This window comes from Tupaia chinensis, unplaced genomic scaffold, assembly GCF_000334495.1.
Source record: "Tupaia chinensis unplaced genomic scaffold, TupChi_1.0 Scaffold143651_1, whole genome shotgun sequence".
Lineage (NCBI taxonomy): Eukaryota > Metazoa > Chordata > Mammalia > Scandentia > Tupaiidae > Tupaia > Tupaia belangeri.
The window spans coordinates 1,455,791-1,467,388 of NW_006203500.1; the positions used below are offsets into that span (position 1 = coordinate 1,455,791).

Below are 11,598 nucleotides of genomic sequence, written 5' to 3' on the forward strand. Positions count from 1 at the left end.
CACACGACCCCGTCCCTTGTCAGGCCCCGACGGCTGGCCGGGAGAGACGGCAGACACACGTGTGACCATGACAGGAGGAAAAGCGGGGCCGCGTGACACGGAGGCACACACGCACCGAGCGGGGAGGGCCGTGAGCCGGCACGGGCACCTGGGCAGGGTGGCCCCCACCCCAGGAGGCTGAGGCCCACACCCTTATGCTCTCTTGCACAGCCCACAAGAAGCAGGAGGCCTGGTCTCAGGCTGCCTCGTCCCCTGGTATGCAGTGGAGCCAGCTGCCTGCCCCCGCCCACGGGGCATGCCTGCGTTTGTGTGGCCAGGGCCATCGGGCCAGCTCCCCCAGGGCAGAGCACGGACAGAGGCAGCAATGGTCACTGGGGCCCTCCCAGAGGACACACCCAGGACTAGGCTCCAGCTTCTCCACCTTCAGGAAGCCTTCCTTGATCTCCATACTTACCTGAAAGGCCCCAGAACACCTGGGCTCCCTAATCGTCCACACCCTAGGACACTGCCCAATGCCCATGGGGCCTCCTCAGGTGCTGCGTGGCCTCAGTGTCCACTCCCAGGGAGGGCAGGGGTGCTGGCACCCACCCCCAGGGCTGCCTCCTCACCCGGCTTAGCCTGTCTGCCCTCAGTCTGGCTCAGTGGGACCCTGCTCCCAGCATGTCTCCAGCCAGCCCCTGTGCTGCACGGCCACCTGTCCCATCCCGCCCCCGGCCTGTGGGCCCCAGTAGGTGAAGCCTTATGAGCAGCAGTGCCGGGACAGGGGCACTCCGTGTGGGTGGCATCAAATCCAAACCATCCGCTCCCAGAGGAGCCCGAGGCAGGCAGAGCGGCGGGGGGGGGGCCGGCGGGAGGGGCCCGCCTTGCGCCTCCTGGGCAGGCCGCGCTCACCCTGCGCGACACGGTGGCGGCACTAGAGCGCTCCTTGAGCTGGGGGTCGGTGGGCAGGCTCTTCCAGATGATGTAGGGCGTGTCGTACTTGGAGCGCAGCCTCGGGCAGCGCTTAAAGACGAAATCGATGAGGAAGAATTTGATGCCCGCGTAGAGGCCTGGGGAGAGGGGTACAGTCCCATCTGTCTTCGAACTTGGCAGGCGTGCCCTGTTTAGACGATGGATGCCCTCCCGCCCTGGCCTCGGGCCACTCCTGATCTGCCTCTAACACCAGAAATATCCCCACCCTGCTCAAAGCCTGCATGGGGCCCCTCCATGCCAGTCACTCGTCAGCCATGTCTCCCCCCTCTCCCAGGGTGGCTGGCCCTCCTGAAGACCTTCCCTAAGCATCTCCCCCGACCTCTCCCAGGGTGGCTGGCCCTCCTGAAGACCTTCCCTAAGCACCTGCCTCCACCCCTCCTCCGCCGTTCTGCCTGGCACTCCCTTTCCCTGATGGTGTCTGTCGGCTCAGAACTAGGCCTTGGGAGAGCTGGGCCTCCTCCTGCCCCTTCCGTGCCTGGGCACAGGCTGGTCACCTGGCAGTGGGGCCAGCACCCTCGGACCTCGGGTCCTGCTGGTGGCCCCTCCCGGTGCTGAGGCGTGGGACACCCTGTCTCCTGCTGGCCGAGCCAACCAGGGCCCAGGGGAACCCCACGCAACACTTGTGCTTTCCTGCCATGGGAATGGGGGCGCCCTCTCTGCGGTTCGCTGCCCACAGAAGACACGTGCACACCGAGCCAGACCTCCGCACTCGGAGTCCCAACTTCCTGAATCTGGAAATACATTTGAGCAGCCTGGAGCTGAAGTGGGAGGGGCAGAGGTGGGACCACCATTTGGTGACCGGACTGAGCACCCAGGCCTCCCTCTGTCCTGGCCCATGAAGGACAGCCTGGCTCTGGAGGGTTCGAGTCCCAGCTGGCGTCCACCACAGAATGGGGAACTGGCCACAGTCCTCCGGCTGCCCACCTGCCATTAGGTCCAGCAACTAGGTCTGTGCCATGCGCTGGGGCCAGGAGTGAGCCACACACGCCCTGCCCAGGAGCGCCCGGAGCAGAAGGCAGACAGGTAGCCACGCTGGCGGTAACCAGCCCCCCGCGTCACATGTGGTGTTCCACGCCATGGCGGGAACCCACACAGAGGCCAGAAAGGAGTTACCCACACGGACCGTGCCGGGTGGCAAGGACATCTCTACGAGGAACAGGGACATGAGAGGGACACACCCACCCCAGGACCCATCTGAGGCTGGCCTGTGAGTGCCCAGTGCTGCAGCCCCCAGAAGGACCCAGCCCAGCCCCTGCCCCGACAACGCCCCTGCATGGGCTGCAGCAGAGGCAGGAGGGAGGCCCTGGCACCCCTGCTCCGTGTGCCAGCAGGGCTCCCAGACTCCTCTGCGCTGCCACCGAGCCGAGCTTCTGGGTTTGAGTGGGTGGGAGGGGCGAGGTCTGACCACACCGGTGGCTCTGCACCCCTCCCTTCCTGCTCTCAGATGTGTGGAAACCTCCTCACTGGGGCGATGGGATCCCCAACTGCCCTGACAGGACAGTGTGTGACCCTGTTCCGGGTGCCGGTGTGCAGCTACCAGACTCCAGATCCCCACTCTGTGGGAAGGGGCGGCGGAAGGGAGGCCCCCCACCCCTCCCCATGTATCCCGGTTCTCACCAGCAGCTGTCCCCACCCTTCCTGACAATAGCTCAGGAGACCAGCATCTCTTAGGGAGACGTGCCCCTCGACCTCACGTCACTAAACCCATCGGCTACTCCCCTGCATCTCACACCCAGCTCTCGGGCTCCCTGACTGTCCCCTGTCATATCTGATAGGTGGGTCCAATGACAACAGAGCCAGCAGCCCAGGTCCCAGGTCTAGGGCCCACTAACACTTCCCACTCCATAGGAAACGAGGGGCCTCGGAGGCAGAGACCGAGCTTGACGTAAGAGACACCCTGTGTCTGTAGATCTCGGGAGCGTTTCATTCTCCCTCCCCTTTTCTTTAGGTTTTGTCATAGGGCACATGTGCTCACCAAAGACACAGAGAGAGAAAGACAGAGGGAACGTGAGAAATCCTCTTCTGGGGGGACGGCCAACCCTCATTCCCTTCTCCGTTCTCCGCTTGGGACTTTGGGCATGTTCCCACACACGCCCAGCATGATTTTCAAGCCCCTGGGTCTGGGACTCCCACTGCGGTTGGCCACGTGGGAGTCCAGTGCCTTAACCAACACGCCACCTGCAGGACCCTCCCCCGAGGTTAGCAGTTTTGCAAAGAAGAGAGTAGGCCAGTGGGGATGTAACGCCTGGCCATGCAGGCATGCGACCCTCCCGTCCCGCCACTGTGGCCGTCCTGGGCACGGCTCCTTACCGAGGGCCAGTCCCACCAGGCGGTAGGGGAAGAAGCAGGAGGCCAGGAAGGCGGCCCACAGCGCCACGTACAGCTTCTGCGTGATCTCCGGCTGCACCCAGGTGAACAGGCTGCAAGGGACAGGGGCTCAGCAGGCGGACACGCCGCGCGCCCGGCCGTGGGGCAGGCACTGCCACTTACTTCCGGATCTTCTCCAGGATGTCGGCCATCTTGCCGAAGAGGTTCTGCGGAGAGAGGAAACTGCAGTCACAGGAGACACCCGAGGCCATGGACAGAGAGCAGCCCTGAGGCCATGGGCCACTCACACCCCGACTCCGGAGACCAGCCCTGAGGCCACCCCCCAGGCCTGGGGGACAGGTGGGTCTGTCACTCTGCCTCACAGGAGCGCTGTGTGCACAGACTCCGTTAGGGTTGTGGGGACCGGCCATCAGCCGACAGTGACAGCCAGGCCTGGAGTTCCAGCCCTCCACTACCCAGCACTGGCCGGGGCTCCATCCAGTGGGGACGCCTCCAGCCAGGCCCAGCGGTAGCACCTGGGCTTTCTGGGCGACATCGAGCACCAGCTGGAACTTCTCGGATACGGTCAGGTCTTCCTTCGGAGGCTCCTTCAGTCAAAAGGGAGAGAATGGTCAGCTTAACTGTGGCAATTCAGGAAATTACGACAAAGCTGCATGAGGCCTCCCAGTCCAGGGACCCGCAGGCCACCCTGCCACCCCTGCCTGGGCTCGAGGACGGCAGTCCCCCGTGCTGTGCCCTCACCCCAGGCACCTGTGGGGCTAGGCTGAGCTTGGACCTGCTCACAGGCCCCTTACAGGCAGGGAAACTGAGGCCTTCAATAACAACCGCCCAAGGGCCTCAAGACCCAGGGCAGGGAGGCCAGGGACCTCCCCTCCCCTCTCCGGCCTGTAGTGCACGCAGTAGGGCTAGAATGTCTGCCGAGGCCCGTGGAGGCATCCTGACCCCCACTCTGCCACGCCCCAGGGGTCCACCCATGGTCGAAGTCTCCCTTTGGAGCAAACTCCTGTGAAGGGCCAGAGTACGGGCTTCTGGCTTTGCAGACCACACTGTGCCCGTCGCAGCTACTCAGCTGCAGCAGGAGAGCGGCCACGGTGGTGCCTAACAGGTGCGGTGGCTGCGTGCCGACGACTGTACAGAACCACGCAGCAGGCCACACGTGGGTCTAGCCCTGGCAGGACACGTCAACTCACCAGGGAGATGGCAAGCCTCAGCGGCCCGCTCCCTGCCCCCAGCCCTGCCACGTCCCATCCCAGCTGGGGAGGGTCAGTTCAGGCAGGCCGGGGCAGGGCTCAGGGCGCACGGCCCCTGGGGCTTGAGGCTGGGCGTGGCTGGCCTCCTCCTCCCCACTTCTCATCAGGGTTCCGGGGGCGTCTACTTGGCCTCAAATGGGGCCTTGCACACAGCGCCCACGGGGTGAGGCTGACGTGGTGGCCATGGACGGGGGAGCCCCTGGCCCTCCAGGACGTACCACAGCTTCGGACACCTCGGGCACGATGCTCCACTGGATCCTCCAGCCCCTGCAATGGAAGGGACCATGCGACTCTCAGACGGCGATGGTGACGGTGACAGTGACACCTGTGAGCAGCGCTGCGAGGGTGGCATGGAGCTGCCAGCCGCGCACGCCAACTGGGGAAGGGCCCTGCAGTGCCCGCCAGAGGTGAGGGGCTCCTGGGCCCTCTGCTATCCGCTCCACCACCACGGTTGCCCCATCAGCCCTGCTGGAGCCTCCCTGGGGAGACGGAACATTTAAAAGCAGGCGGGGCTCAAATGCATCAGTGAGGCTCAGCGGGCGCCTGCGCTCATCCCGCCTCGACCAGGATCTGAGGCCCCTTCAAGGCATCCGAACATTCTCTGCAGAAAGCATTGTCTGTCTTTAATTGCCAGAGACCACACGCCTCGGCCGGAGTGGAGGGGCAGAGATCAGTCTCCAGGGCTGTGGTCGCCCACAAGCCCTCTCCTCCGTCTGTCCCTCCTGCAGGGATGTGGAGCGTGGACACACACCTGACAAGTTTATGAGCAACGGACTGGGGTTCGAACCATGGTTGGCCACTTGGGACCCAGCTCCCACAGCCACTAGGTCCAGGGCCAGGTTATGCCAGGAATGCTCTCCGTGAGTGACCTCAAGTGGGGGCGGGGGTAGGGGCAGGGATGGAAAACAGGCCAACAGCCGGTACGGGGTTGGGACCGGGGCATCTCTGCAGCCTCGCATGATGCAGAGGTGTATCCGTGGGGCCGGCTGCAGGCCCTGCAGACCCTTGGGCTAGGACAGCCAGGGCGCCGGCTCTCAGGACTCCCCCACAGCCTCAGAGAGGGGCCCAGGGAGGACACAGGTGTGCCCCGCTGTTCCCTTGCAGACTGCTCTCCTCCCGAGTCCCAGCCCCTCCTGAGCACCCTTCTCAGATGACCGACAGGAACCCTCCAGGAACTGAACCTCTGTAGCTCTGCTGCCCACCGCTGAGTCGGGGGCGGGTCCCCTCAGCCAGCACCTGCTGGCCACCCAGGGAAAGGCCCGCAGGAACTTTGGGAAACCCCCTGCTGGCTGCAGCAAACGGGGTGGGGGGAGCCCCAAGCCTGTCAGAGGGCCGCCTGCCAGTCACAGCCCCAGGTTCAGCACTGCCACGCCGTGGGGTAAGGCGGCCACGTGTGGCAGCTCACCTACCTGGCGATGAGGTAATTGAGGGACAACCTCAGAATTGCGAGAAACAGGAACATGGGGATGGCCCAGCCGTGCCACACGGCGTTCATGTACACCTGCGTCAAAGGGGGCCAGGGCGACGGTTAGGCGGCTCTGCCCCCCAGGCCTGGGCTCTGCCACTGAGTGAGACGAGGGGGGCTTTCCTCAGGGAGGAGCTGCTGGGCGGAGGGGACAGTGTGGGGAGCATGTCCTGCAGAAGCAGATCCAGACAAGGTCGGACAGAGGACGTGAGTGGTGCCATGCAGGACCCCCCATGCCTGAGCGCTGCAGGTGACGTGCACCGGGGCCACCTCCATGCCGGGCCTCCTGTGCAGTGTGGTGCTGCAGGTGGGCACAGGCCAGTCGCTCCCAGAGGGCAGGGACACACCACACAGCCACAGTCAGGGGCCAAGGTGGGGCTGATGGCGGGGCTCAGAGCAGGGCTCGCAACAGCAGGCGCAGACCACACGCGGTCTCTGGGACCCAGCGGCAAGGCCTCACAGCGAAGGGGAGTGTAGGGTGGGCGGGAGGACAGCTGCCAGGGCAGAGGCAGGCGGAGCCACCTCCACGCCAGTCCCTGTGGGTGTGCACTGAGTCCCCAGGGCAGGCACCAAACTGGGCTTTAGGGATCGCCAAGAACCGCACGGCACCAGGGCGGCCTGCAGGACCCTCCTAGGCAGAGGCCACCTGGGAGCCGCCGCGGGGATGGGCTGCCATGGGCGCTCTGAAGGGTGCCTAGGGTCCTAGCCTGGAGGCCAGAGCAGACACGTGAGCAGCCCACATCTTTGCCATGCCAGCGGGTCAGAACCAAGTAACCAGAGATGGTGGGGGGTCCTCCCCTGCCACAGGACAGCTCTGGGCAGGGAGGGGGCAAGCTCTCTAGACCCAAAGCCCCAGCTGCTCCGCCGCCCACCTGAGGCCTGCTGGCTTGGAGCCTAGTCCCCTGCACATGTGCTCCCCGGGCAGGGCTCTGGGGCCATGCAGGTGGACGAGCATGGCCCCCGCCACCCGGACAACTGGTGAGCCACACCGAGCACGCCCTGGGACACAGGGCACTCCTGCACAGACAGCCAGAACACCTCCTGGGCCTGGGCACCAGGCGCCAGCCTGGGCCACACCCAGTGTCTCCGACCTGACCCTCCCGACGACAGCACAGCGGGGGTGGCACCGCAGGCCCCGCCACCCAGCCTTGAAGAAGCACTTACGGTAAAGGCGATGGCAGACGTGTAGACGGAGTGCCAGTCAGATAAGGCAGAGAGGTTCTTCACAAAGCTGGTGACCGGCTTGGCACCGCGCTCTGGGACAGGACAGGGAAGTGCTCAGCCTCTCGGCAGGTGGCCCAGCCCATCTCCTGACACATGGCCGGTCCCAGTCAGACCTCCAGCCTCGAGGTGACAGAAGGCCGCACAGGACCCGGAGCAATGTGGCGCCTGTGACCCAAGGCCCACGCTGCCCTGGGTGCTGCCTCATCCCAGGGGAGGTTCCCCATGCCCCTGCCTGGGCTTTGCTCACGTTCCCGGTTAGGGCAGGAGTGGGCATCACCTGGCACCCAAATGCTGGGCTCCAGGCCCTGCAGCTCCACCCTCTCCCCCTGGAGTCTTCAGACACATTCCCAGCAGACCCTCCTCCCCAGCAGGGTGGGCAGGAGCTTTCTGGAGAGTTCATTTCAGCCCCCAAGGCCCTCCCTGGCCGCCCCATGCCGGGCACCCTGGCGCCACCCAGAGCTGCCGGGCACTTACTCAGCCGTCTCATGTTCTCCGTTAACCTAAAGAGAGGGGAGAGAGAAGAGCATCCAGCACCGGCTTGTCACCATGCCCTGCGGGTGCGCGGGTGCAGGGAGGCCGCCCAAGGCTCAGGAGGCCGCGGTCACGGAGCCACCTCATGCAGTGACGCGGCAGCACGGCACACAGTGGCCCTCGCCGCTGCTCCGAGCTAGGATGGTAGGGATGTCTCGCCACCAGAATCGTCCCTTGCCCCCTGCCCACAACTCCCTAGAAGGTACGTCCCGAGAGCAGGCCTCTACAGCGTGCTCCCCCTGGACCTGGAGCCAGTGTTCCACGGTGGGCACGTGCGCCGAGTAGAGCCCTGGCAGTGCTCACTTGGCCCCGAGGCTACCTCCCGACGGGGCCCAAGGCGACCCGAACAGGCCGCATCTGCCACACCTCGCTCTGAGGCCTCTGCCAGACACGTCCCCGCTCCCTCCAGGCTGGCACACAGTCCCCGGGGCTCACAGCCACGGGGGCGACACACGCTGGCCTGAGCACGGGGCTCCCGGTGCAGGGATGGGGACCGACAGGCAGTTAACTGGCCACCCCGCACTCGCAAGGTCCCCTACCTGCGGGCACTGAGGGGCTCCTCTGTCTCCACGGTGCTCTCCTCGGGCTGAAACCGGAAGTCCTCCACGTACTCCCCAAACCGCTCGTAGAACCACTTCTGTACACGGGAGGACAGTCCCTGGCTGGGCCGGTCTGCGGGCAAGATGGCCTGTGAGGGGCTGGCACTCGGCGGGGCCAAGGGAGGGCCAGGGTGCACGGTCCAGGCGGGCCTGCGGGGCTCTCTAGACAGGAAGTGCAGCAGAGTGGCCCCATAAACACGGCGGGGGAGCTCTGGGTCTCCCGCAGTCTGTGTGCCCCAGGCCTCTGGGAGCTGCGTGGCACCGTCTGCTGCTTCTCAGCCCAGCTTGGGCGGCAGTTACCAGGTCATCCCTGGCTTGTCTGGAAGAGGCAGGGTGCCTCACGGCCCCCGGATCCTGCGGGTCCTGAGGACCCACCAGAGTGTGTCCTGGGAGGGGCGGGCCCAGCGCCTTCATAGGGCTGATTTACACTCTCCTTACTTAGCCCAGAGTCCAGGAAGTGAGCCCCTCACAACCATAGTACAGGGGACCCTGCCCACAGGCTGCAGGCTGCGAAGTCACCCACAGGGGGCGCCCTCCTACCATGACTTAAAGGAGTGGGACTGGAAGGCAGGCGGTCACCCAATCCTTGCATTCTGTGGACTCGGGGCCAGTGGTCAATGGTCAGCACTGGCCCATTTGTGCCTGAGGCCACCCAGGCTTAGAGAAAGCCGACCCCAGGGCAGGGGTGGTGGGGGCCGGGCGGCTACTGGGCCAGAGCTCCTCCCCGGTGAAGCCTGCAAGGGTTTCTTTCTGGAATGTCAGAGGGCTCATGCGCTGGCGAGAGAGAGAGAGAGAGAGAGAGAGAGAGAGAGAGAGAGGGAGGGAGGGAGGAAGGGGCAACTCCCGTGGGGTGTCACGCTGCAATCCCTTCTCCTCCTCCCTCTCCTACAGGAATGTTGGGCACAGACACATGCATGCCTGGCATGTGCATTTTCTTATTTTGTTAAAGTGTTTTCACGAGTATCTCACGAGCAAGGAGAGACGAAACAGCACCGACGATGTGCCGGCCCCAGATCACAGGAATGCACACACCTGAACGCCCAGGCGTCCGTGTGTCAACCGGGAATCTCCCCGGGGCCTTCTGCACCAGACTGGCAGGGTCCCAGGGGCTGTGGGCGGGGCCAGCGTGCAGACCTCATCCGTCCACAGGCACTTGTGCACTCGGAACTGTGGCTGCGGGTGCTGAAGCTGCATACTCGTGTAACGTTTGCCACAAAATAATCCTTTTTGATTTTTTTCAACCATTCAGAGACACAAAGAGCATTTTTAAATTGTAAACATGGGGCCAGCAGACAGCAGAGAAGATAAGGCAGCTGGATCCCCCGTGGCCCCTGAGCGGCTGTCATGCGTGCCTAAATCCCAGGAGAATGGAGACAGGACTGTGGCATGGCCATCCCCCCACAAGGTGATTTCTCACTTTCTCTCTCTCTCCCTCTCTGCTTCTCTCTAGCTAGCAGGCACACACACCTATAACAAACTTTAAAAAAAAATTAAACTCTTAAAAATATAAAAACACATGGGACCAGCAGTTAGCGTAATGGCTTTGTCACCAGACTCCCATGTAGCTTAAACTCATGCCAGGCGCGAATGTGTGTGTGCCTAAGATCCCGAGAGGAGAATGCATCGTGGTCATCCCCCCTGGGGGGGAATTTCTCACTCTCTCTCTGTCTCTGTCTTTCCAGAGAGCACACATGCCCTATAGCAAAAACCTCTCCAAAAAAATTATATATTCATAAAGACGAGACGGGCTGTAGTTTGCTGACCACTAGGTCTAGAGGACATGCCCGCCGCCCAAACAGAGCAGGCTGCTGCGTCCTGAGGCCCATCTGCAGGCGAGAGTCCGGGGGCCGCTTCACTCGCTAACAGGACAGTGGCTCCGGTCGGCGGGCCCTCAGGGTTCACCTACCGTGGCTTCATCCCAGACCCACCCCGGGCCTCTCTGTGCTGCCGTGCTGTGGCCCAGGGCATGGCACAAGCAGCCGTCCCCACCTCCCACAAACCCTGGAGAGTCACTGAGGGCCACCTCCCTGCGGCCCCGCCTCCCCGCATAGCCGCCATGCTGTGTGACCGGGGGCTGTGAGTCTTCCAGCCCACACGGCTCTGCCCGCCACTGCCCTCAGCATGGGGTGGGGTGGGGGTCTCAGGGTCTCCTCTGCTGCTCTTGGCTCGGGGCCTCTAGCCAAGGACCCAAGGAGGCTGCACCTGGCCTGGCCTGCCCTGCCAGCAGGGGCCACACCAGGGTCCCTGGAGAAGGGGCACACGCCATTTTCCCTCCCAAAGGCACGCTCTGCCGGTCAGCCTGGGGTCGGGACCGGTTCTGGTCTGGTGGTACCCCCAGGAGAGGCTGTGCCCCCCAGCCTTGTTCTCACACCTTTTAGACTGACTGGGCTCAACCAGTGACCTGAGACCTCTCGGTTTAGGGGCATCGGCCTGGAGCTCAGAGCGTGGGCGTCCCCATGAGCATCAGCCTATGGAGCCGTGTGGCCTGCGGTCCAGGCTGGGGCCCGTGAGGGCCGGTGGGAACCCAGGTCCCCTCTGCCCCGACCCAACAGACAGTCTCGAAAAGCTCGGTGCACGGTGAGGGGCAGGTCAGAGGAGGAAAGGACCCTGCCTTCTGGGGGCGGTGTGTCCCACCCACGGCCCTCAGGTCACCAGAGTGACAGCGCGGAGACCTGTGTGACTCCCCCACCGTAGCGGGCCTGGCTGAGGGCAACTGTGCCTGGCAGCCCCACAAGAAGGCAGTCACTGTGTTAAGGATGAGCACCGTGAGTCTGCCACGGTGACTTAGACACTGCTCCAGTTCCGACGGAGCCCAGGAACAGGAGTGCCCCACGCTGCCCTCCCGCCGGGCCTACCTGCTCCATTGCTGGCTGGGGCCTGCCCTTTCAGGGGCTGCTGAGCCGTCTGCTCCTCGGTTCTTAGAAAGAGGGAGAAGAAAAGGCAAGATGCTGTTAGTTCAAACTGTGCTGGGAACCAGCAGTTAGCGTAATGGCTATGTCGCTGGACTCCCACGTAGTCGACCGCGGTTCGCGTCTCGGACCCGGTGGCTTAAATCTCACGCCAGGCGCGTGTGCGTGCGTGCCCAAGATCCCGAGAGGAGAATGGAGGAGAAGGGATTGCGGCGTGACCATCCCCCCTGGGGGGTGATTTCTCGCTTTCTGTCTCTATGTCTCTCTCTGTCTGTCTGGCGAGCGCACGCGCCCTACAGTGAAAATCTCTCCAAAAAAAA

The 11,598-nt window shown here is 64.0% G+C and overlaps 1 protein-coding gene across 2 annotated transcripts in view; it reads right to left on the minus strand.

The window, feature by feature from the left end:
• The window catches only part of GRAMD4 (GRAM domain containing 4), an 86,357-nt gene that overhangs the window by 7,703 nt on the left and 67,056 nt on the right, over positions 1-11,598 (minus strand). For both annotated transcript variants that reach the window (XM_006164621.3, XM_006164620.3), the window contains exons 5-14: positions 11,225-11,286; positions 8,310-8,442; positions 7,714-7,739; positions 7,180-7,271; positions 5,960-6,051; positions 4,769-4,817; positions 3,816-3,887; positions 3,463-3,506; positions 3,283-3,392; positions 892-1,049 (exon numbers count right to left, since the gene is read on the minus strand). In XM_006164621.3, coding sequence (XP_006164683.1) covers positions 892-1,049; positions 3,283-3,392; positions 3,463-3,506; positions 3,816-3,887; positions 4,769-4,817; positions 5,960-6,051; positions 7,180-7,271; positions 7,714-7,739; positions 8,310-8,442; positions 11,225-11,286 — 838 coding nt within the window. The remainder of the gene's footprint in view (positions 1-891; positions 1,050-3,282; positions 3,393-3,462; positions 3,507-3,815; positions 3,888-4,768; positions 4,818-5,959; positions 6,052-7,179; positions 7,272-7,713; positions 7,740-8,309; positions 8,443-11,224; positions 11,287-11,598) is intronic.